The 23,395-nt window shown below is 49.9% G+C and overlaps 1 protein-coding gene across 38 annotated transcripts in view; it reads left to right on the top strand.

Annotated features, from left to right (window-relative positions):
• The window catches only part of LOC100121536 (arrest), a 296,681-nt gene that overhangs the window by 237,446 nt on the left and 35,840 nt on the right, over nucleotides 1-23,395 (top strand). For all 38 annotated transcript variants that reach the window (XM_032596765.1, XM_032596764.1, XM_031924661.2 and 35 more), the window contains 2 exons: nucleotides 7,197-7,279; nucleotides 16,544-16,592. In XM_032596765.1, the coding sequence (XP_032452656.1) occupies nucleotides 7,197-7,279; nucleotides 16,544-16,592 (132 nt within the window). The remainder of the gene's footprint in view (nucleotides 1-7,196; nucleotides 7,280-16,543; nucleotides 16,593-23,395) is intronic.

Below are 23,395 nucleotides of genomic sequence, written 5' to 3'. Positions count from 1 at the left end.
TGCGCGGAATACCAATGACGCGCCCGCACACGCGGCCGGATAAAAGTGTATCGGAATAGATACGCGGATGCATGTTCCGCGCAGCGCCGATAGGATTATACCCTGCCCCTCCTGTACTCCTTCTATACCCTCTGCCTCCACTGTATAGCCGATCATGCCGCATGGATGCGGAAACTGAGAAGGGATTAGCGCGAGAGATCGGACGCGTGTCGGAGGCCAAAGAGCGCGCAGAGAGGATGGAACACAACGAGGAACTGCGCGCCTGCACTTTTTCCCTCTCTCGATTATTTCGCTCGGATCGATCCATAACGCGCACATAAGCTGGGTCGGATTAAAAACGTTATTGCGAATCCTCGGGCGAGAATTACGAAACTTTTATTAGCCGGTATCGCAGCGACCGGGAAAATTCAGCAATAATTTCGAGCTCGATAATCGACTGCGGCGGCAGAGAGCAAACTTTCGGACGCGTCACGCCGCGGAGCCTCTGCCAACCTTGACGTCTTTATATGTATATGCGCGCGGCTTTAAAGCGCTCCCGGGACGCTCTGCCTCTCCTCTACGTACACACGTACTTCTCCGCATCTCTCGAAGACACACACGGATCGCAGGCGCTCGGTATCGAGACGTGTTGCTAGCGCCGCTACTCTGAGAATTGAAGCTTGATAGCAATCTCGGTTTTATCACGGGACGCACGTGTCGCGCCGCGCTGCGAATGCATGGCCTTGGGGAAAGGGCTGCTGCTGTTGTATATGCGTGTGTTGTATATCGTACACAGATTCGTCGTATACATCGCCGTTGCCCTGCTTTTGTGGATTCCGCAGCGGTTATCGAGTTTGGCCGGAGAGATCGATGTTTGCGATCGTTTTCCAAAACGAAAATCCCTCGATTTGTAAACTGCTCTCGGCATATCGCAACGTATGTACATAAGACGACCGCCGCAAAGGTCCCCCCGAGGGCGTGTGTTTGATAATTTTGTTTTCGTAAACATTTCATCGGACGTACACGTTCTCGTAATATAAAAGTCTGCCAGCGTGCAGTGCGGCTGTGGATTTCAAAAGGCGCGTAGTGGAACACGGATTCACTTTAAGCCGGCACGCGCTCGCGCGGTGGAACACGAATTTCCGCGCGTGCGTTTTGAATTTCATTATGCAGATACGAATCGCCGGATTTATTACGACGCGTGCTCTCGGGAGGGGGGGGGGGGGGAGGTCTCGCGTCGCGCTTTAATTTTCTTCGGACTTTAATTCTCGTCGAAGTGTGCCAGCACAGAGGATCGGATAGCAGTAGCACGCGTGCTCTCGTAACTTCGGTGCACAACGTAAAAAAAAGCTGTACGAAAGAACGGAGACAACAAGGGTGCAGCAAAGGGAAAAACTTGAGCCTCGGAAGCAGCATCAGCTCGCTCCCGGAAGTTGTTTCCGCGCGCGGCGTTATAGTGCACTAGCTGTCGCGCGGCGTGGGCTAGTGGCGGCTTGGCTGTATACACTAACGCTCTCCCCCGCTCGGCAGTTTGCTTTGAGATAGAGTTACAGTGGAGCCGGGATAGGGTAACTCAAAAGTAACCAGAAGTCGCCGCTGAAAGCTTCGAATTCGAAAGTTCCCACTATATACTGCACGTAACAACGCGTATATACAGCGACGGCATCAGAGAGAAAGCTTAGCACACATTGGATCCTGCGACGACGACGACGGCGACAGGAAGGAAGCCAGCGCAGCGCGAGCGGTTTCCGGCAGGTGCCGAGGCCGGTGCTTTGTTCTCGACCTAATCACGGAAATTACGTTGCTTGGCCGATCAAAGCTCACTGCTGCTGCGTCGCACGAGGGATAAGTGCAGGAGAGCTGCAAGCTCAACGCTGCCGCAGTCTTGTTGCTTGCGAGGACGATGGATGCTGACGCTCTAGCCCTGCGAGCGCGTTTTTTGCCAACTTGGCTTACATATTGTTATGCGGGAGCTTTGTTCTCGATGCGGCGATTGACGAAATGCAGTATCGACCGCACGCGAAATTCATGAAAACAATAAAGCTGAGCTTCTCGGTGTATGTGCGGACGAGAAGTAGAAAAAAACGCAGTCGGACAAGCGCAAATTCCCGAGCGCAGCCGCTCAAGGAAAATCCCTTCATCGAAGCTCGGCAGTCTGTTAGCCCCCGACAATGCGCTCAGCGCGCGCGGAGAGGTAGATATATATCCGCAGAGTGTACGTCGACGGTGGTCGGGTATAGAATCGCGTGCGCAGCGCAGCGTAGTTCCCCGCACCTCCGCAGCAGCGCCGGCAATTCTTCGCCCGAGTGGACATCGTCAAATAGCGCAGCAGCGTCTCTTCCTTCTCTCTCTCCCTCGCCTGCGCTGTTGATGCGCGCGTCCGAGTGGCGAGAGAGCTCGAGAGCCTTTCGTGTTCGCTCCCGCGACCACAGAGCTCCGATATTGTCAATACGAGTGGCGCCGGAGTCGCCTTACCTCCTGACTCAGCTTCTGCTCTCGACTTTTTTCTCTCTTTCCATCTCTCGTACCGAGAGAGAGAGAGAGAGAGAGAGAGAAAGAAAGAAAGAGAGCAGCTATAGCGTGGGCACGATATTTGATAGAGCGGATCGAGTATTATATATAATATAGTGTGTTGCGCCGCGATCCAAGCAGCCGAGACTGATGCGATTCCGATGGCTCGCTTGGCGAGCTATCAAAATACATCGAAACGCGAGCGAGAGGACTGTTGAGAGAGAGAGAGAGAGAGAGAGAGAGAGAGAGAGAGAGAGAGAGAGAGAGAGAGAGAGAGAGAGAGCTGGGAGCGAGTCGCAGCGTCAGCGCTGTATCGAGCGAGATGAAATTTATCGGGAATCTGGAGAAAGCGCGCGCGCGGGGTGGAAAGAGGCTACCTGGGGGGCTTGTTCGGCTAGATTTCCCTGCGGACTCTAATCACGCATCGGCCAGGTATTAGCCGGTGCCGCAGACCCGCGGGATGCCCTGCACACACATACCCGCGCACGCGCACACACACGTACGATCGGCCGGCAGCGATATGTCTCCCCGCGTGTTCGACACGGAAACGTTCGTGTACTCGCCTCTCTCTCTCTTTCAGGCTTCCCAGTCCCAACTGAACCATCCCACCCCCCGCCGCCGACGACGGCACCGCAACCCTTGTCCGGCACTATGATATCGCGGACTTTCACGTGTATGAAACTCTCCCGCGGTATATACACGCCAATTCCTTTGAGCAAAGAGCTCTGCGACCAGCGGCGGCGGTGGCAGCAGGAGAGAGAGAGAGAGAGAGAGAGAGAGAGAGAGAGAGAGAGAGAGAGAGAGAGGGAGGATATTAGCTACTGCTCGAGCTTACCCAGCCTGCAAGATTACGAACTGCAATTTACGTCACTGCGCGACCTCTGATTAGCCCGACCTTCTCTCTTGCTCTCTTACTTCTGCCGCTGCTGCTACCGATGGCGCTTCGCGTCTCTCTTTACGTGCCGCGTGTGTCAGAGCGGAGGCTGCCGGACGCGCGTGTGTTCAGATTTTATCGCGGGGGTGTCTGCATGCCGCCTCGGGACGTACGCGTTTTGGGGAGTGTATGGTCGGCTTATTCGCAGGCCGGCTACTGCCGCTTTTCAGGGGCAGCGACGATTTATCGAGAGAAGGAGCTCGGGAGCCCTGTCTCCTGATGGGGTTACCTTTTCGCTGGTTATTGAGTTTACCTACTCGTAATCGATGATGTACATATTGCGAAATGCGTATTGTAATCGTGTGCTGCACCTCACGAATGAGAAGATCTACGAGCTTTTAATTAGTTAATCGCACATATTACAACATACACGCGCGATATCGTCCGAGCTCTAATGAATAAATCAACAATACCAATTATCGCGACGCTTAAACTCTTTGCTATATACAGCAGCTACTACCGCTTCTCCGGCATATCGACTCTCCTCCTTCGTATAAACGTACACGTACATAAATAATTTATTCGCTTTATCAGGCACGTTTTATTTCGCAAAAAGCCGTACTGCTTCGCTGTGTCCTCAATCGAATTATATCCGGCTCTTTGGGCGCGTAAAAGTTTTTTGCCTTCTTCTCCGCTCTTTTTTCTCTCTTTCCTCTTTCCCTATCGCTCCACCTGTCCATACGTATAAAGGTATATCGCGACGTTATAGACACCGAAGAGCCGTTTTCCCGGCACAGCGGAGTCCGTTGCCCGAGGGCTGCCAGTGTCGATGTCGCTCCGGCGAACAGAGGAGCCCTCTCCTGCACGGAAAAGCTATGCATAATTCGTAGCGACTCCCACGCTCGCGAGTTTCACGCACCGCGTGCGCGAGCGCGTATAATTCCGAGTCCAATTAACGATAATCATGACTACGCGAATTGGGAATCCCTAATGGCGAGCTGGCAGCGCTGCGCAGTCGCGTCAATTTTTGCAGACGAGCGATTCGCGCGCGCGAGCGCGAATTAAATTAATTTTCGTTTATTGAGTTAATGACACTTTGCATCGCGAGCGCCACATCGTCGCTTCGTTGACTCTTGTTCGGGCGTACATACAGTGTGCGCATGTGTGAGCCGGCGGCGGGGATGTAGCCGTTCTCGCGGAGATAATTTCTCCGCCGAGCCGTGGCTGCTGATGGCCGTATTATGTGCCGCGCTCACTTTTACGCCGCGGCTGGGGGTATTTTAGGGGGCTTCATTTGCATATGACGAGCAAAAGAGTTTACGCTTCTCTCGGGAGAAAAGGTTCTGCTTCTTTTTTGCTCGACTTGGTTTCGCAAGCGATATAGCGAATATTCGAAACGAAAGTTGCTCTATAGATGGTTTTGATGCAAGAGAATGTATGAGGCTTATAAAATTCGTTAACAGCGAAGAACGGCTAATTAGTAGTAACGCGCAGTGTTTGGTCAGACAATGGACATTTTTCTTTACCCCTCGATGCACGCATTTTTCATCTCTGAACCACATAGAAAAATGTATTTCGAGCTAGCAACAAAAACAGACATTCGATGTTATTACAATAGGAAACATGCAACGTTGCTCCGTGTAAATAAACCAGGCCACAAATTACTGCTCTATAAACAATCGGAGCCGACAGAACGCAACATATAGTTTAATTTAACCATCAATTACCGGCGGTGCGCTTAATTAAACGTATAATCAAACTAAACATTGCCCTCCTGTCAGCCTCCAAACAAACGGCTCATAATTCCGCGTGAAGTTATCAGGCGCAGCCTAGAAATCGCATTCATCACCGATCTCGGAAACGATTATCGACAGCGAGCAGACATTTCAGGGCATCGATCGACTGCACCGAGCCGCCAGTGTTATAAATATCCCACAGGAGTTAGCGCCGCTACCGCCGAGAGAGAGAGAGAGAGAGAGAGAGAGAGAGAGAGAGAGAGAGAGAGAGAGAGAGAGAGAGAGATTGACTCCTCCTGATCCACTGGTTAATTCAGTCGAGCATAACACCGCTGCTCGAATCGTGTAAAGTCTCGCGCGATTCGTCAGTACGCGGAGCCAATAGATCGACCGCGCGTCTATTCGTCAATCGGACCGACAGTCGCGTGTTGATAAGCAGCGCGCAGCGGACGTTCCGCCGGTAATGTCCGCGGCGATGTCGCCCTATCGTCATCGACTTTCGTCAACGGCAGATCCGTTATACCGGAGAGAGAATAGTTGGAAACGATGTCGCAACTGCGTGGAATTGATTTTCACCTTGGATGGCTTTTCTGATTTATCCCTCTGCATCCTGCGCCCTCTGCAAACGAATGTACTCTGATTTTTCAAAAAACACGTACGCGTCGCGTGAGATAACAAGCTCACGGTGGAAGAGAAAAAAAAAGATCACTTCCGTCGTATATAAAACATCGAAGCAGCAGCGCTTGCGTCACGCGAGCAGCACCTTTTAAGGTCAACCTACTGAAAAATGGCGGCCGGCAACAGCAGCAGCACAGCCGGAGCGCGAGAGAAGGAGAGTTAGAGGTCCGGGTGTTGGCACGATAACGAATGGGGCCATTTGTAGACACGACTATTACAAGCTCGCGCTTGCCAGCCAAGAGAGATTCGCTCGCGCATGATTTAGCCCTTAGCGCGCGCGCGACGAATGACGCGATGCTGATGACGATGTCTCAAGGTCGCTAGAGTGTGCAGCAGGCGCGTGTCCGCTTGTCTCATATTCGTCGCGTCATAATTTGTCCTTTCGCGGCTGCTGCGGATATGAGGGTCGACGACGACGTCGTCGTGTGTAGTATACCTGCATGATGTGCTTTCCGCCGCCGCACGAGGGAAAATGCATGTGCTGGCGTTTCACGGCTCGCGACGGCTCATTGCCAGCTGTTTAATGAGGACACTCTCGCAGATGAGGGATGCGCTCTCTCGTCGTGCTTTAACCTTGAATCTGAAAAACTAGGTCCGGCTATGCTCTTGTTTAATTGAAATTTTCGCGCGATTATGCGTTTTAACAATTTTCACATAACGGAGGGCGCAGCTCATTGCTATTCATTGTATACTGCACAGCCTGTAAAGTGCCGAGAGCTTTCGAGTGAAATTATTCGACAAAGCTCCGGCGTGGTATTACAAGCGAGCGCAGCATCGGACACAGCTGTAGAGCCGGGAAAATGAATCGTCCCACGACTGTCCTGCAGTAAACGTGCCAAAATACCTCTTCGGCGAGAAATGCTAAATGCATCAAGACCAGGTCATCCTCGCGCGCCCCCTCACTCCGCAGCAGTCCCTTACACACACTCGCACCTTTTCCGCTGAGCCCGTCTCTCTAGTGCCGAAATTCAAAAGTTACATCAGTAGAGCTTGCACGGCGCACGTATACACTCGCGCGCGCAGCTTTTTGTTCTTACAAGCTCATCGGGCGAATACACGTAAACGAGACTTCCTTCCGGCGGCCGCACCGTATATAGTCTCTTGCGCTTGTACGCAGCCTACTCCATTCGTTAAGGTGAACGAACGAAGGAGTGGGTAGAGAGAGAGAGAGAGAGAGAGAGAGAGAGAGAGAGAGAGAGAGAGAGAGAGAGAGAGACTAGCGCCGGAAGCTAAAGCCTCCCAGAGGCGTATCGAACTTTTGGCAACTCGTAACTATCGGGAGCTAGCCTCTCCCTCCTCCTCCGGGTCGATCAAGTAGCTCCCGAAGTCCGGTCTAGTTCGCCCTCGTAGAAAAGTCGCGAGCGCTAAGTCTTTAAATAAACGAGGCTCTAACCAAAAGTCTTTTTGCTCTGTTTCAGGGTGCTGCTTCGTTACGTTTTACACGAGGAAGGCGGCGCTGGCCGCCCAGAACGCCCTCCACAACATCAAGACCTTTCACGGGGTAAGTTCAACACACTCTCTGTACTATCTACACCTCGTTATTATCCTCATTATCGCTCGCTGCGCCGAACCAAGACGAGAGATCTCTACTGCAGCTAAGGTGCGCAGAAGTCGAGACGAAACTCTCCGATCAAAGGGTTTCTCCCCCCCCCCTCTCTCGCTCTCTCTCTCTCTCTCTCTCTCTCTCTCGCTTTCGCGGGGCATTATCGCGTCGATTAACGTCCGCTGCGCGGCAATTACCCGCGTCGAGATTTCGTTCGTCGTTAGTATTCGCGCCTCGATTGCTCGCGATGCGCAAAAGCAAGGCTATCGCCTATCCGCCGAGACGCCGACTCTAGCTTCGGCTGCGTGATAATTACGGCGAACGTTCCCCGTGTAATTATACGAGCGCTGGTGTCGTTAGCGCAAGCGACCGGTTGGTACGGCCCACGTCATGCGCCCTGCCGATATAGCATTGATTGCTATCTTGGCTTCGAGTACGCTCTCTAGAGCTTTTTTCGATTGAACTTGAGAGACGTCGATAATGATCCTGGCAGGAAGTTTTTTCGTCTGGATTAGATAGCGCTATTATGTCGATTGGAGATTTTTACACGAGTCTTTTTGTCACGGTCGACTCGAATGCATGACATTTCAATTCAATAACCCGGCGCTTGATGTTATTTACCCGACGTATTCTATGGAAACAATCCAACAATAGTAGCCTCAGCGAAATGCCATAAAGATAACGAGTTGACCTAGTTTCGCTTAATTTAATAAAATCATTCTTCGTACGTGAGATTTTGTGTACACGGCTTGCTCCGCGTTTACATAATACTCAGCTCGCCCTGAAACGGCGACACTTTGAATAATGTGCTTTATTTACAATATACCTCGGTTACAACGTGCGTTACATTTTCAATTACCATCACATCTGCGTACACCGCGCTCTATAGCCAAGGCAAACATTAATTCAAAAAAACTCCAACAGATTAAATTTGAATAATAATCATTCGAAAATCCGTAGTCATCCATTCAGCGCAATCTCGACAGATTTCGCATATCTCCGACAGAAATCCCATATCCCAGCGAAGCGTCGACGTATCCTCCTTTTCCTATACGACGTTCCACTCTCTCCGATAATATAACGCCGGACGCGACGAAGCGAACGGTCGCTTGCTCGCTGTATGAGCATTGTCCAGCAGTAGTAAGTTACATAGCGCACAGTAGAAGAGAGAGAGAAGCGCTCGTGCTAGCTTCTAAACTGATATATCTGTTGAGCGTTCGACACACACACACAATGCGCTAAGTTTGAGCTCCGGCCGCGCGACGCCGCCACAGTGCGCTTATTTATCGCCGGCCGAATGACTTTCTGGGCTCGAGCGGTAATAGCCTCGCCGACGACAAAGCCGCTCCATTGTTCGTCGCTCGAGCGCAGGTATTACACACACACACGTACACACGTATAGGCCAGACGACGCCGGCGACGAGGACGAAAAAAAGCGCACAAATGGAGAGAAACAACGACGACGACGGGATGGAGAGAGAGGAGCTCTGAAAGGAAAAAAAGCAGGTCGACCGCGAGGAGGCATTTTGTTTAACAAATTGCGGGTAAGAATTGCGCGCAGCTCCGAATAAATAGAGGGCGCCGCCGCGATAGGCGAAATTCGCCGGGGAGAGTATAAGCTGGCAAAAAAGAAAGCAGAGGAAGAATAATGGTTCGGAAAAGAAGAAGGAGGAGGTTAAAAGATGGAGAAGCGAGATCCATGCATTCGAAGGAGTTTAGCCGGCGCGCCTCGGTATCGGATTTCGTTTCCACGAGTGGTCTGTTCCAGGGACGGGAAATGCAAGGAGGCCGTTGGTGCTGCAACCCTCTCCTCTCTCTCTCTCGCCCTTTTGTGCGACAGCTTCTACGACAGGAAATTTATCCTCTCTCTCTCTCTCTCTCTCTCTCTTGGTTCGATTTTTGCGTATTTCATAAATCACCGCCGAGCGCCTCTATTTTTCATGTCACGCGGGCTCTTTCACTTATTCGCCCGCACCGACGTGTCGCCTCACTTTGATTGTAAATAATTTTGACCTACGCGGCTTCGATTTCCTGGACTTTTCTATTCCAACCCGACCGTATTATATGGAGCCTCGAAGAGTTACGAAAGCGTCCGCAGGGATAATATTAAGTCTATACTGAGCGAGCAAGCGAGCGCATTCAAATAGTTCGATTTCCATGCATGTACGCTCCAGCGCGGCGGAATAAGCGGAAAACGTGAACAATGACCCCGTATATACATCGCGACGACGCGACAGCGTAAAAACAATGATCGCCGATGATAATCGACGCTCGTGTCCATTTTGCTACGGCAAAAAAATCGATAACGGCGCGGGTAAAACAATCCCGACTGCGGTTATTATCGTCAGCTACCGATTGAATTATACCAAACACTTTATGGAACAAGGCAAAAACGATTTTCATCCTAGCGTGTACAAACACACGCGTATAATGCCATCATCAGTACACCGCGCGAGACGAGCGGATTCGGATCGCGCACAATCAAAGTCGCCGGCAGACGCACCGTCAGCGTATACACGCAAATGAAAGGCCAAAACAAGCTCGATGATCCAGTTTCGACAGCCATCCGTCTGTCACGCGGTATTACGTGCAGCGCGCGCGTGCGGCCGATAGGCACGCCAACCATTATCGCGAGTGGCCGTGACGGTCGGCCACCTGGAATCTCATTAGGTCCGCGCATATGCGTATAATTATTATCGCGTGTACAACATACGCTCGCCGTGTATATGGTATACCTACCGGCCACCAGCTCGAAGAATCGCGTCTGAGAGCCAAAAAGAGAAAAGAAGCGCGGGATGTATATTGCAAGACGGGGGCGGCTCGGCGATGTGTGAAAAGGGGGTAGTAGTCGGTTTCCCGGCGGCGGTGGCAGTTCTCGCGCCGCCCTCTCGATATTACACCAGGGGTTTAAGACGCTGCGAGCTCGCCGAGAGAGAGATAATAACCGTAAGAGGGCAAGAAGTGCCTCGTTAATTTTATTCGCGCCCGCGGAGCTGCGGCGCTTCCTGCTTTCTCTCTCCCAGTCTCCTTCTACGCGCATATTCAAAGTACAGCTATAGGCGAGAGAAGAGAGGGAAGCAGAAAAAAGGGTGAAGATTACTCCCGCAGCTTTCCGTCCGCCCGAGCGAACAACCTGTATATAAGCACCGCGTATATGATACGCATAGCGAGAGGAAGTCTTTTGCTGGAACACGAGTGACGCGCGGCTCGAAATATCCGAGCTGTTAATTACACTCGATGCGCTCAGGCTGTCAAACAATCGCTCGGAATGAGTCTCAAGGCTCACTGCTCCGCTTTCTCGTCGTCGTTTAACCTGTAATAGAAATAAAAGGCCGTCCATTATTTAGCAATAAATATAGTCAATAATGCATCAGTGATGCATAATATAACGCGCACCTACGCTCGATCGAAAACTTTAAGGTCAAGTACGACGATACCCTCCGCGCGGCACGTGAAATCGTGTCACCTCAAAACCACATAGCACTGCACGCACCAGTTGTCGGCGTTAACCCGCTTTTGTCAGAAACACTCACACACACACGCTTGCACAACGCCGTGTGTGGCAGTTGCAATTGACCGGTTCTAAACCGTCGATGCGCAATGGAGACGGCGCGTTACGTCGCTCGCACGTGCGTGCACGCGGACAATGCGCTCGGCTTCTAAATAATACGGCCTCTTATAGAGCGAGCGAGGAATTCGTCTCCGGTTAATAAAGTCACCTGTAAGAGCCTCTCACTCTCGCATAGTCGACGCGCTTTTCGCACGCCAGGCCGACCACTGCTGCTAAGATCGCGGAACCGAAAATAAATCATTCGGCGAACTCTCGCCCGCAGAGCCATAGTCGACGCTCTAAGCGGTAGAGAAGACTGATGCCGTGGCCCACATTTCACTCTCTCTCTCTCTCTCTCTCTCTCTCTCTCTCTCTCTCTCTCTCTCTCTGTCTTTCTTCCCGTTTTAAATAACGCGCGCGCGTTGCGGCGACAAACAATTGACGAAACGCGGAATACTCGAGTCTCTTCATTCGAGCTGCTTCCTTGCTCTCGGGCTGGATTTTTTTTCGGCGGCGGTTCACCCTTTTTTCGCCTTATAGGTATATCCTCTCGTTAACGAACGCTTCTTTGGTCCCCCCGACTGCGGCGAGCAAAAAACGCTGGACGTCATTAACGGACGCGGATAATGGTCGCGACGGTCTTGGTAAAGCTAGACTTCTGTCGGCGCGCGGCAATTTGTATTAACGATGACTGCACTTTTTCGACGCGGCGGCGCTCTTAACGCGTCTGCGGAAAAATAACAATCGCGTTGACGGATTTTTCACGCGTCGCTCGCGCTTTCGGGCTTTTATCCGGACGTTTCGCGCTCTATATGCGCAGGGATGATTTTTGGAGGCTATGCGGCGTATGACAGTACATAGTGCTCGTGCGCGTGTGTGTGTGTGTTTGCGCGATAACGACCGGTCGGTTTAATCCGTCGATATTTCATTCCGCTGAGTCGGTTGTTTGCTGATCGCTCTCGTTTTTACCATCACTTTTCGATTAAAACGGTGCGCGTGTTATTTTTGCATTTTTGCAAGACATGAGCTTTACGTAATGCGTGCATGGGCTGCAGTACATACTTCATTCACAAAGTCTCATTTCGAGCGCGCGCCGGAAATATATAGCCGGCGCAGCTGCCGTTGACGTTTCGTCTGACCAGCCGCTCGCTCTCTGACTCTATTGCGAAATTAAACATTTTTCTACAAGGCTAGGCAGAATTTATAGCGCGGAAGCTTGTTCGCTTATTTTTTCATATCGTCGCGTTTTTTACACGTTCGCGGATAACTGTTTTTAGCTCTCTCGTGGATTGTTATAAAACTCGGAAATAATTAATTAATTAGCATTATGTCGACCGAATTAGGTCAGCTTTTGATGCCTCTATTAATGAATACTGCATCGCGGGATGTGCGCAGTACTGCACGATTCAGAGCGATATAGATCGACATTGCCAAGAGTGCTGCACCGACGTAAATATGTATACACACGGTATACTCCGTATCTATGAATTTTTTGCACCTGCCTTTTGTATTTACATCGTACACACCTGAAGCATATATGCGGCTGAAAACCCACTCGCGAGTTGAGAAGATGATCAATTAATTATCGCGGCGCAAGAGAGACGTAATCCTGAGCGCTATTTCAAGCTCCGCCCACGAGCTAATTAAAAGCCAGTCGCTACTTCGCAGCGCAAAATGCTGCAGCTATCTCGCCAACCACGCGGAATAAATCATCGCGAGAACGAAGAAGGTTTTGATTCTATTACTGTTTACGAGCCGCGCGCGCACACACACACACGCGCGCGCGTATTTCACAAATCGACGCAGCGGCTTCGATGCCAAGTTAATATCTCCTTTTCCAATCTGTTCCGCGCCGCTTTCGGCCGGACGTGCTGCGCCGTCCACTCTTGGAAATTTACGCTGACCGTAAATTCACGAGGGGTTGTGTTGGCGGAAGTACGCGAACTCTCTCTCTCTCTCTCTCTCTCTCTCTCTCTCTCTCTCTCTCTCTCTCTCTCTCTCTCATTATCGCGACGAAAAATCGCGATCGCGCGACGCCGACGACGACGAGTACATGCAATCGAATCGAGCTTGCATCCATGCAATTTTTCTACAGCGCGCACGCTCTCCATACATGCTTAAATCCGATCGAACGCGTGGCAGAAATTTCATTCGACACGCTCCGATACGTCGGGGGACACTGCGTCGCGCGTTTTTCCGCTTCATTTTAGCGGGCGACTCGCGCGCTCTGGGGAAATAAAGAAATCTGGCGCGCGTGATTTCCGTTAGTCTGTCGCGGCGTGTCGGCTGATGTCGGTCATCCGGAAAACTTTCAATTTCCGCGCGTAAACGCCCCTGTTCGCCGCTTTGACTCTCCAGGGGTGACATGTTTGCGCGTGTGTGTCTGTGTACCATATACACTGCCCTTCGAGGTAGAAAATTAAGAAATTCCTTTGTTTATTCGAGCCTCGTATCTGTGCGTGTGGGACGTACGTGCGGACGATTTGCGGGGATGATGATCGTGATCCCGCGGGCGTAGTTTGATGAGTCGGCGATTTTTCCGAAGCCATCGCCCTCGAGGAATCCGCCCTGGCGTTTTACGTCTTATTAAGCTTCCAATCTATCGCTTAATAGCAGTGGATTCCGACATCAGCGTTCGGTCGTTTTTTTTACAGCAAGCCCCCGCGATCGCGGAGACTGAATTATTCCACAGGTTACGACGGCAGCTCTCTCTCTCTCTCTCTCTCTCTCTCTCTCTCTCTCTCCCAATGGGGGTAAATAAATAAAGTAGCGCCAAAGCGTTTTTCACCAAAAGAAGAGATCCTCTCTACCCTATGCACGCAGCAGCGAGAATTTTCCGCGGGCCCGTAAAAAGAGAGACGTGAACAAGGGCGCGGCATGTTTAAGGGAGACAAAAAGCCAAGAGCCTCGCGGTAATATAAGTCAAACGGTCTATACATTACACACACCCACAATTTGAAACGCGCGTGTGTAGGTTGTGACGTGCTCGATATGAAAGCGAGACCGCGAATCGGATTTCCTGCAGCCTCGCAGAAACAAAGAGCCCGCGCCGAAACTTGGTTGAAAAAGCCCGGTATGACCCGGGCGCTATGTGCAATTTTTGCAACAGCAGGGGAATCGATTCCATTTCCCTGAGAAACGCACGCGCTGTTCGTCGACACACGACGAGAAATAGATCACGACTTCCGCTCCGGTTCACAACTCTCGCTCACTCGCTGTGAATACGCTTTTTTGGGCCAATTTTCGGCCGCGCTAACTTTTTTCGGGGGCGCGGGCTCTTTTTCCGGCACTGCGAATTCGAGTTAGCGGGTCTAGTTGTTAGTATCGTTGCAATCGCTTTTTTTTTTGCTGTCCGGTCTAATTGGCAGCCGAAGGCAGTCGGCTGTGTTTATCCTCGGAAATTACGGTGATAACGGCGACGCGAGTTTCAAGGACGACCAGTTCGAATTTCTAGAACGATTTTCCAGCGCAAATACGCGAAAATTATTGTGATCGATTATTTTTAACGAGACGGTAGGCTATAATACCCCTTTTCTGCAATAATTATTCCCGCGTCTAGTCTGCGAGTGAAATTGAGGCCGAAAACAAACCGAGCATGCAGTAGTCGCGTCGGCTGAAAAGAGAGAGAGAGAGAAAGGAAGACACGAAGGGACGAGTAGGATGCAGAAAAGCGTTTATCACGAGCGCGACATCAGCGAGCAAATTCGCGAGACAGAAGGGTTGGCATTGTGTGCTCGTAATCGACTACTCGCGCGCGCGGCCTGCTCCCGACAGCAAACTCCGCGGCGGCGGCACGCGCGCAGTGAAAGACGGCTTTGTCGGGCCTAATGAGCGGCCAAAGTGCACTCGGGAAAGTATATACTCCCGCGCACCTCGGTACACAGACACTTTGGCCCGGGAAATTCGCAAATATGCTTTGCTTTTCCACGACGACGAGTAGGAAAGGCTATACCACTGCCGCTGCTGTATTAATCAAATAAACAGAACGAGATATTTTCCTCGTCTGAGTGTGCACCGGGAAATTAGACCGTATTTATGCTTGAATTGCGCGACGATGAATTATAATCGTCGCCGAAGTATTATCCGTAAAACGAATATTCTCGTAATTTTTATTCGGCTAGAAGCGCACTGCGACTCCTGAATCCCGTGGAAAATTTGCGTAACGCGTGATTTCATTAGGAAAAAGGAGAATCAGGAAAAGTAACGCCGCGAGTCGAGAGAGCGATACACGCGCAGGGAAGAGAGGAGGAGGACGTATCTTATTGATGAGCACTGTCGTCCCTCTCCCTCGCACTTCCGTTTCACTCGACGGCGCGTACGTGACCGCCGGGGCTCTGGAGCTTTTTTCTCCGCAGCAGGTGCCGCTTCGGAAAAAAATCTATGCAGATTTTTACGGCGCTACTGCAGCCCCGATATATTCGTCTCGTCGTCCGCTTTCCTCCTTCTTCATTCCGTCGACGCGCCGCATACGTGAAATGAATCTGTGCCGACGTGTATAGCGTAGAGCTGCAGTAGGGGGGCCAGAGACGACGCGCCGATGAATTGTATGTCCATCGAAGGGAGAGGTGAGAGCTATGGCGACGGCCTATTGATTTTTATGCCGCATGTAAAGTACTTTTTTACACGAGAAATCCTCGGCTCTTAACACTTCTGGTACGCGTGTGTGCGCGAGATGGTGATTTGGTCGTGGCTATAGGGGAAAATCCAACACGTGTATACGGAATCGAGCGGGTCGAGCAAAGTTGAAAATCCGCTGAAAATGAAGCTATTATACCGCGGCGGGATGGGCGTACATTGTAATCCCCTTGTTCTGAAAATTCGGACGCGGGAAACTAGTTAATTTTCACACTGCACGTACCTATAGGAAAACTCGCGTATAGTAACAAAAGCTGCATATCTCATTAATCAGATTAATTCAAGAAGCTAAACGCTCGACCCGCCTTACGTAAAACCCCCGCGAGCGCCAGCCAGGACAGGAGGCTCTCAGCTGAATGAAATCGGTGCTTCCTGCGCTTATCCCCACGAGCGCTCGCATTACTAGCCACTCTCGGCGACACGACGAGTCGCTCTCGTTCTCGCGAGCGAGTAGAGTATCTACAGTCTCAGCGGACGGGATCAATCTCCTGCTAGCTGCTGCAGAGGCACATGAATTATCCAACAACTCGGCGCGTCCGTCGCAATCTCGGATCGTCGAACGATGTACAACTATACCTACCCCCCGACGACTCGAAAATGCCCCGATCGAGCCCGGCGATAATAAGCCCGATGCGAATCTTACGTGTAGCCGCACAATGACGAGCGCCAGAATTCGTCGTCGACGACAGGACAGCTGACTCTATAGCCATATCCCGTGGGAACGAACGCGTTACTGCGTAACCCAGATTCGCACCAGTAGCAGAGGCCGACTCTCTCACCTACATGTATACGTACGACGCGAATTTATAGAAGAGGATGAGCCCGGCGATGTATCATCGGACGAGATGATGGTTCCTGCCTATATATCCCGGAGAACGACGACACGAGCCTATGCGGCGCGTGAGTGAGAGAGAGATAGAGGGGGGGGGGGGGGACGCGCGCACGCTCGTTGAATGATAATTTTATGGGAATAGCTTAGAGCGTAATGTATGCGAGAGCGGAGGAATAAAATGGATTCTTTTCTCGTTCTGTTTCAGAAACTCCATCCGATCCAAATGAAACCTGCCGACAGCGAGAACCGAAGTCGTGAGTAAACTTCTTTCTTATTATTCTTCTTTCTTTCCTCTTCATATACTGTGTCTTTTTTATTCTCGTGTATGCGTACTCGATGCTGCACGAGATATCTCGCTACATGATTGTTTGCTCCTGGAAGAGGAGGAGAGAGGCTGTGTCTGTTTCTTTTTTAGTTTTCTTCAATCCACAGACTCTCGAGGATATGAAAAAATTACGAAAATTTTAGATGACTAACGAGCGATAGCGGAGAATAGAAACCTCGTCTCTGTCGCATGAAAAATAGAAAATTCAAAAGCTAATTGATTTACATAATTTAGTATTACGGTATAAGACAAAAATTTATGCAAACCTACGAAAGTTTCAGTAGTCAGCGCTGCTGTGTTAAGAGTTGATGAGATTTTGAGTAAAATCACGTTCCACAATCTGAATTAATAAACCGCGAATTATACGTAATCCAACTTTTAGAAATGAAAATTCGAGCGAGGCATTAGTTACGGTTTAATTCTGATATGTCACGAATTTAATATTCGAGGCGAAATGAAGTCCGTGTAATCTACCGCAAAACAAAGTTCCATCGCAAACAACGTCTGAATGACTGTATCTCGCTGACCACGTCGCCTCGCCAATTTCATTCCATACTGCACACTATAAACGTACCGTCGCGGGAATTTAGTCTCTCGCACGCTATCTCGAGTCCCGATATTTGCATGAAATATGCCCGATATATGCAATATTACAAACTATTCAGTCTGCCATTGAGGCTAAATTGAAAATCAATACGCGCCTCTCTCGCGCTCTCCGGCTCTCGTCGACATGCGTATATAAAGCCGACCCTCTCTGCCCTCGTATTCCTCCGTTGCTACGCACCTCCATAGGGAGAGAGAGAGAGAGAGAGAGAGAGAGGGGGCCGCGGAGAAATCTCGTTCAAGTCTGAAGTTCCCAGCCGGGTATGCCACTTCAAAGCGTATTTATTAAGAACTAATTGAGTCAATCGAAAGGGTTGAAATTTGCCGTTCTCAAAGAACCTTCGCCGCCGCGCTGATGCTATGAGAATTTCTCCGGTATGCGATGGTAACTATATACACACGTGTATGGGTGCAGAGGCTTCGCGACGTGCGTTTTACCTGCGACGTACCCGCGTGTCTAAATTGCGGACTTTGTTTCGGCGGGCGGGGGGGAAGGTCAGAGTTTGAGAATCGCTTGCTCTCGTCGTGTATTCTCAGCAGAATTTAATCAGTTCGTCATTATATTAATTACCGAGTTTTAATCAACTTGCTTGTGTGCGCTCGACGAGCGAAATTAAATGAATCCAGCGACGCCGTGTTATATACGGCAATATCGACGATAATAGAATATTCGACACGGAATATAAAGAGATTTACAAATTATTATCACGGGTGCATTATAAAACGATTATTAAATCCACGATCGAAACGCTGCATTCGGCCGAAAAATAAAATGGATGCGTGTCCAAGCGGTAATAAAAAGCACTCGTGCCTACAACTAGCGCTATATTTTTTATACGCGCACAACCGCGCGCGCACAGACATATCCTACGATGATTTATAATCGAGCGATCGTTTTGGCGAAAAAATCCTTATATCACCGTTGAATACAAAATCGATGCAACCAGTCCCGTGTGCCTATATCTACGTAGCTTTTTTTTTCTCTCTCTCTCTCTCTCTCTCTCTCTCTCTCTCTCTCTCTCTCTCTCTCTCTCTTGCACCCGCGCCCGCGCGCGCTGGCGAGCGGTATAAAGTGAATAGAGGAGCCCTCCCGGAAAATAAATCACTTTTATGGTAGCGGCTAAAATCCACTTGTTTTATTATTTCTCCCAGGCCGCAACTATATAGACGCCATAGACGCGCGCGCGGTCTTGTTTTGTTCCAATAACACTTTTATTCCATCTCGTGGCTTGATCACAGCCAGCCCCCCTCGATATACGGAAAAACAAGGCGTGCCCGCGCAAACGAAAAAACGACGTATTTTTTCCTCTCCGGCCTTTTGAAAATAATCCCCCGACGTGTGGAAGTGTCGCGAGAGCTATGCTTCTTTGCCGTTCGCCGCGTCGACCCAGATCCGCGCATTATTCACGACGACGCGAGCGCGCGAGAAAGAGAGGAGGGAGGGGAGGATCGGGCGAATATCGTCGCGTCATAAATTCATGGTGGACATAAACGTTCGAGAACATTACACGCAAGAAGCGCCAGCAAGGCGACAACCTTAAAAGCCTCTGTGAATCGAGTTGCACAACGTTCTCTTCCTCTCTCTCTCTCTCTCTCTCTTACTCTCTTTTTGCCGCTACCTTTTCCTTTATTTTCCGCGCGTATACGCTTTGAAGCTCCGTAAAAGCTCGGTGCGCGCTCTCTATTTCTGTTTTTCGCGAGGGGATTTTAGTTTCGAAGATATGACTGTTGGGATGGTGCGTGAATAATTTTTGATGCCAAGAATACCCTTGGACTAATTGACGAGACGATTCGCGCGAGACACGCTCGGAAAGGCGAGTGCGAGATTTATTTTAGCTTGTTTACTTTGGATGAGTGAAAACGAGGTGTAAAGAATCGATGTTGAGTGATGGTCGTTCCCACCCACCCGAGCACGGACGCGATTGTTTTCTTTCCCGCACGCGAATTTAATAAACAACTCGCTCGCTCGTCTCTGTGTTTTTCGGAGTAACTATTCGAGTCGGTAAATTAAGGGTGCCGTGATTGATGGCTCGCATTATGCTTGATTTCTAATTCATAACGTTCTACCGGAAGCTCATTTCGCTATCTCGTAATTTACTCGTATAAGAATAAATACACGATCGAGTAATTATAACCATCCAAAATTCAATCAGCGACCTCTATTCACGTGGGGCACGCAATTTTTTTCCCCATCATAATGCACCCGTAGCTGTGCATTGTTTTCCTCTGCGGATGGAAAAAAGGTTGCATCTAATTGAAAGCGCCGCGCTGTGCGCATTTCCGAGGGCGTATCATTAATTACGTCGACAATTTACTTGGCTTTCATAAATTCTGCCCGAACGAGTATGGGCACATTGGTGTGCGGATAACAACAAAAGGCCGACGATCTCCCTCCCGCTATATAACCACGGGGCAATTGAAGATGTGAACATGATATATCCTATCGAAATGGGAACTCCAATTGAGCCCTCTATAAAGGTATGTACGCATATAGAGACAGACACACGGAGCGAACTCGCTCGTTCAGGAATTTGTATCTGGGCAATTCAATATAATTCCCCGTGAAGGGCTTTGAGCAGAGCACGTATTCAGCACCTTAAAGGTCCTCCTTCTGCCGGCGCTGCTAGGCCGCTCACTCTCGAACTCGACCGTGCGAGTAATCGCTTTGGATGATTAGCCATTGGCCATTGACGAGCTGCGCTCGCAGAGAGAGAGAGAGAGAGGGAGAGAGAGAGAGAGAGAGAGAGAGAGAGAGAGAGAGAGAGAGCGTAGCAACGTGCGTCGAATAGTTACGAGCCGGCACTCGTAGGAACGCAGACAGGCATGTGCAATTCGATGTAAAGGACCTCGCGTGCGCCGCTGCTGTCTCTAAATTGTGAAATTTCAGCGCGCGAGAACGGGAACGAATCGATTTTCAGCTAGGGTGAGCGCGGGAAGCTCTTCGCTGCAGTTCTAATGTCGTGAATCGGGTTTCGTTCCTTTTTTTTCATCCGCACCAGAGGTGAGTGTGAAACTCTGCGTATGTGTGTCTGTGAATTGTGACGTTAAAAAGTGCATTATTGCAGAATGCATTTTTCGGCTCTATCGCGTTAGCCGCGCGCCAGCGAGCGTTTTTATCGGTAATTGAATATCGGAAAATTCTCCTGTAATATCGCGCTCTCTCGCGAGCTTTCGAAATTTTTTGAATTTCGCTTCTACTGATGCTGCCGCTGCTGCGTAACGTGTTTTATCGACTGATCCGAGCGAATTTTCCGCATTATTTCGCGCTTATTTGCTACGAATAGCCGGCGCTGCCCTGGTAATCCTGCAGCAAACATAGATTTAATTAATCGAACACGCGATGCGAGCGGATTACATTTTTCGAATGTATACGTTTGAACAAATCGCCTCTATTTATTGCCGAGCAATATTCATTGAGAAGGAAGTCATAAAAAATATCTCGATAATTAAACGAATTTGTTCTCGTACAGTTCGACGAATCGGTAATTGAATTTGCATATACCGTGAAAAATACATATACAGGACGTTTAATTAACAATTAATTTTTTCCGTGATTTATGAAAAGTTGATTAAAAGCCGATACTCTCATATCGAGCTTTATTGCGACCGACACCGCTTGACGTGCTAATTTTATCGGAATTTCGTTTCTCCAAAGGCAACCTTTGATTTTTTTTCGCGCTTCTTATACACCGTACAATTAACTGGAATCGTGATTCATTTTTCAGCCTGTCAAACTTGCTCCGAATTAAAGCTCTGCCGTATTAAAAAAGGGGATGGACTTTGCTCTCGAAGTAAACATTTACTCCAACGCTAAATCAACGAATAGACATAGAAATCTCGAATATAGGTGAAGTTTCAAAAAAATCCAATCGTCCATCTCGAATAAAATCCAAATTGAATCAGCTCAAAGAACGTAGCTTCCAACCTTTTTTCAAAAAAATCCCAAAAAATAGAAACCCGCAAGAACAACAAACATCCGCGTGCTGCACGCACTCGAAATAAAAGAAGCCAAGCCCGGCCACATAACACCGCGCGCGGCGGTAAACGAAGAAAAAGAAAGCCGCAACCTCAAAAAAGAAAAGCGACGCACACACACACACACAATCTCGACCGCAGCAGCACGAATAAAGGAGCTGCGAGCAAAGCGTGTGCGTGTTGCGTCTTTGACGTCGTTATAATGCAAGAGAAGAGCTCCGCTCTGCCTCTCACGTGTATAGATATATACGTATATATAACCGGCGACGGACTTGGCAAATAAGACGGAAGGATGGTCGCCTGGCTCCCGGCCAAATATTTGCGCGCGACTCGCGCGTCTAGAAAGTGAGAGCGGGTATACAGCGAGAGTAAGTAAGTAAGCAGCGTATAGGTATATCCATGTATGTGTGGCGCGCAAGAAAGACGAACTTGGATCACCTTGCCCGTATGACTGGACAGGCTGGAATCATCCCGCGCCTGCACCCTCGTCCGAATTCCTCTCGTCTTTCCGGAATCTCTCTCTTCTTCGAGGAGAAATATATCGCGACACTCGGAATGACCTTTGCTTCTTCTTCCTCCTCCTTCTTCTCTGCTCTTACGCGTCGTATAGAGCGAACAATGCGTGCACAAAGTATATGCAGACAATACACACACACACACACACATACGTGCGCTTTCCCTTTCTACATATTCCGTGTACGAGCGCGGATTCTTGGGACGTCGTTTCGATGCAGAAATGCGGAAAGCCCGGCGATGAGTATGTGTGCGTATACGCGCTGCACAATGGAGTAACCTTTTGATGCCGGTGCAATACCTATGCTATCTTTTTTCCTTGCCCGCACGGTAGTATCCGCGTGTGTACTGCTCTAAAAATACCGCGACGCGTGACGTAATCCCATTAGACTCGATTCCGAGAATAAGAGCAAAGCTGCACAGTAGCGAGGAGGAGGAGATTACGCGCGTCGAATAATCCGCGCGCCTCTCTCGAGGAATCCAAAGCAGGAAGACCGACACTGCACCGCGTTCGCGATGATAACACGTACACGCATCCCTCTCTCTCTCTCGTTCAGGTATAAATAACACACATGCGAGAGAGTGAGAGAGAAAGAACGTATAAATAATGCCGGCCGCAAATATCGCCTCTCACCGATGACCCCACTCGAAGAGCCATCGCTCAGCGCTTATAGCCATTCTCTGGCACCTTATACTACTTCTTCTTTTCGCCATCCACCGCCTCTCACACTGCAGCTCCTTTGTTTTTCTCCGCTGCAGGGGGATGCGCGCGCTGAAAGTTGTGTAATAACCACTGCGTATTTGCATGAATTTGCCTTTCGCAATAATACCACCGACAACGCGCGCTTTTCATCTTTCTCTCTCCACACCCATAGTGTATAGCTTATAGTTTTCCGCGCCGACGCCGACTGCTCTTTGTTATACACATAGTTGTGTAGCTCGTAGGAAGCCTGTATGGATCTTCGCTCCTTTCGCGCCGCCTTTTCTCGCACAATCGTATGCGGAGGCGACACGACACTCCCGCGAATTTTCGCGATGCGGCTTTTCGCGACGCCGGTCGATGCAGCGGAGCCTGCTATTTTTATCGAGTGAATTTCAAAAATTCTGCTTCTAAAGGAATAGAGAACAAAAAACGTAGATTCTTATCGCATACACCAGCGGCTGGCTTATCACCGGCTGGCGAAAAAAAGAAAGCTCTTTCTTCTCGTCTCTTGCATGCATAGCGCAGCGACTTACAAAGCGATCCCTTGTTCGCCCGGCCAAAAGAATCCAGGACCCCGTCATCGGCAAAGGTACTGTGTGTATACACGCTCGCACAGCGACTTCAAAGAACAGCAGTCTATCGGTGTCGAGAGGCACAGGCCAAACATCACGCGCGCTTCTACAAAAGACGTCTGCAGCCCAGAGAAGTGGCGCAGGAAGTCCTGCGTTCACACACACACACACACACACACACACACGCACACTCGTACGTACACGAGTAGGAGGACAAAGGGCCGGCTCTAATCGCGCGTGCAAATCGCGCGGCGACGAGTCGCCCATAAGTATTTATGGACGCCAAGGAGGGCTGTCCTCGTGTATGTGTATATACAGGGTATTCGTCTAATTAGCGACGCGACGAAATGTCATCGCTCGAGCGAA

Source organism: Nasonia vitripennis, chromosome 2, assembly GCF_009193385.2.
Source record: "Nasonia vitripennis strain AsymCx chromosome 2, Nvit_psr_1.1, whole genome shotgun sequence".
Classification (NCBI taxonomy): domain Eukaryota; kingdom Metazoa; phylum Arthropoda; class Insecta; order Hymenoptera; family Pteromalidae; genus Nasonia; species Nasonia vitripennis.
The sequence above is the reverse complement of the archived record's forward strand: the minus strand, read 5'-3'. Positions and strand labels throughout refer to the sequence as shown.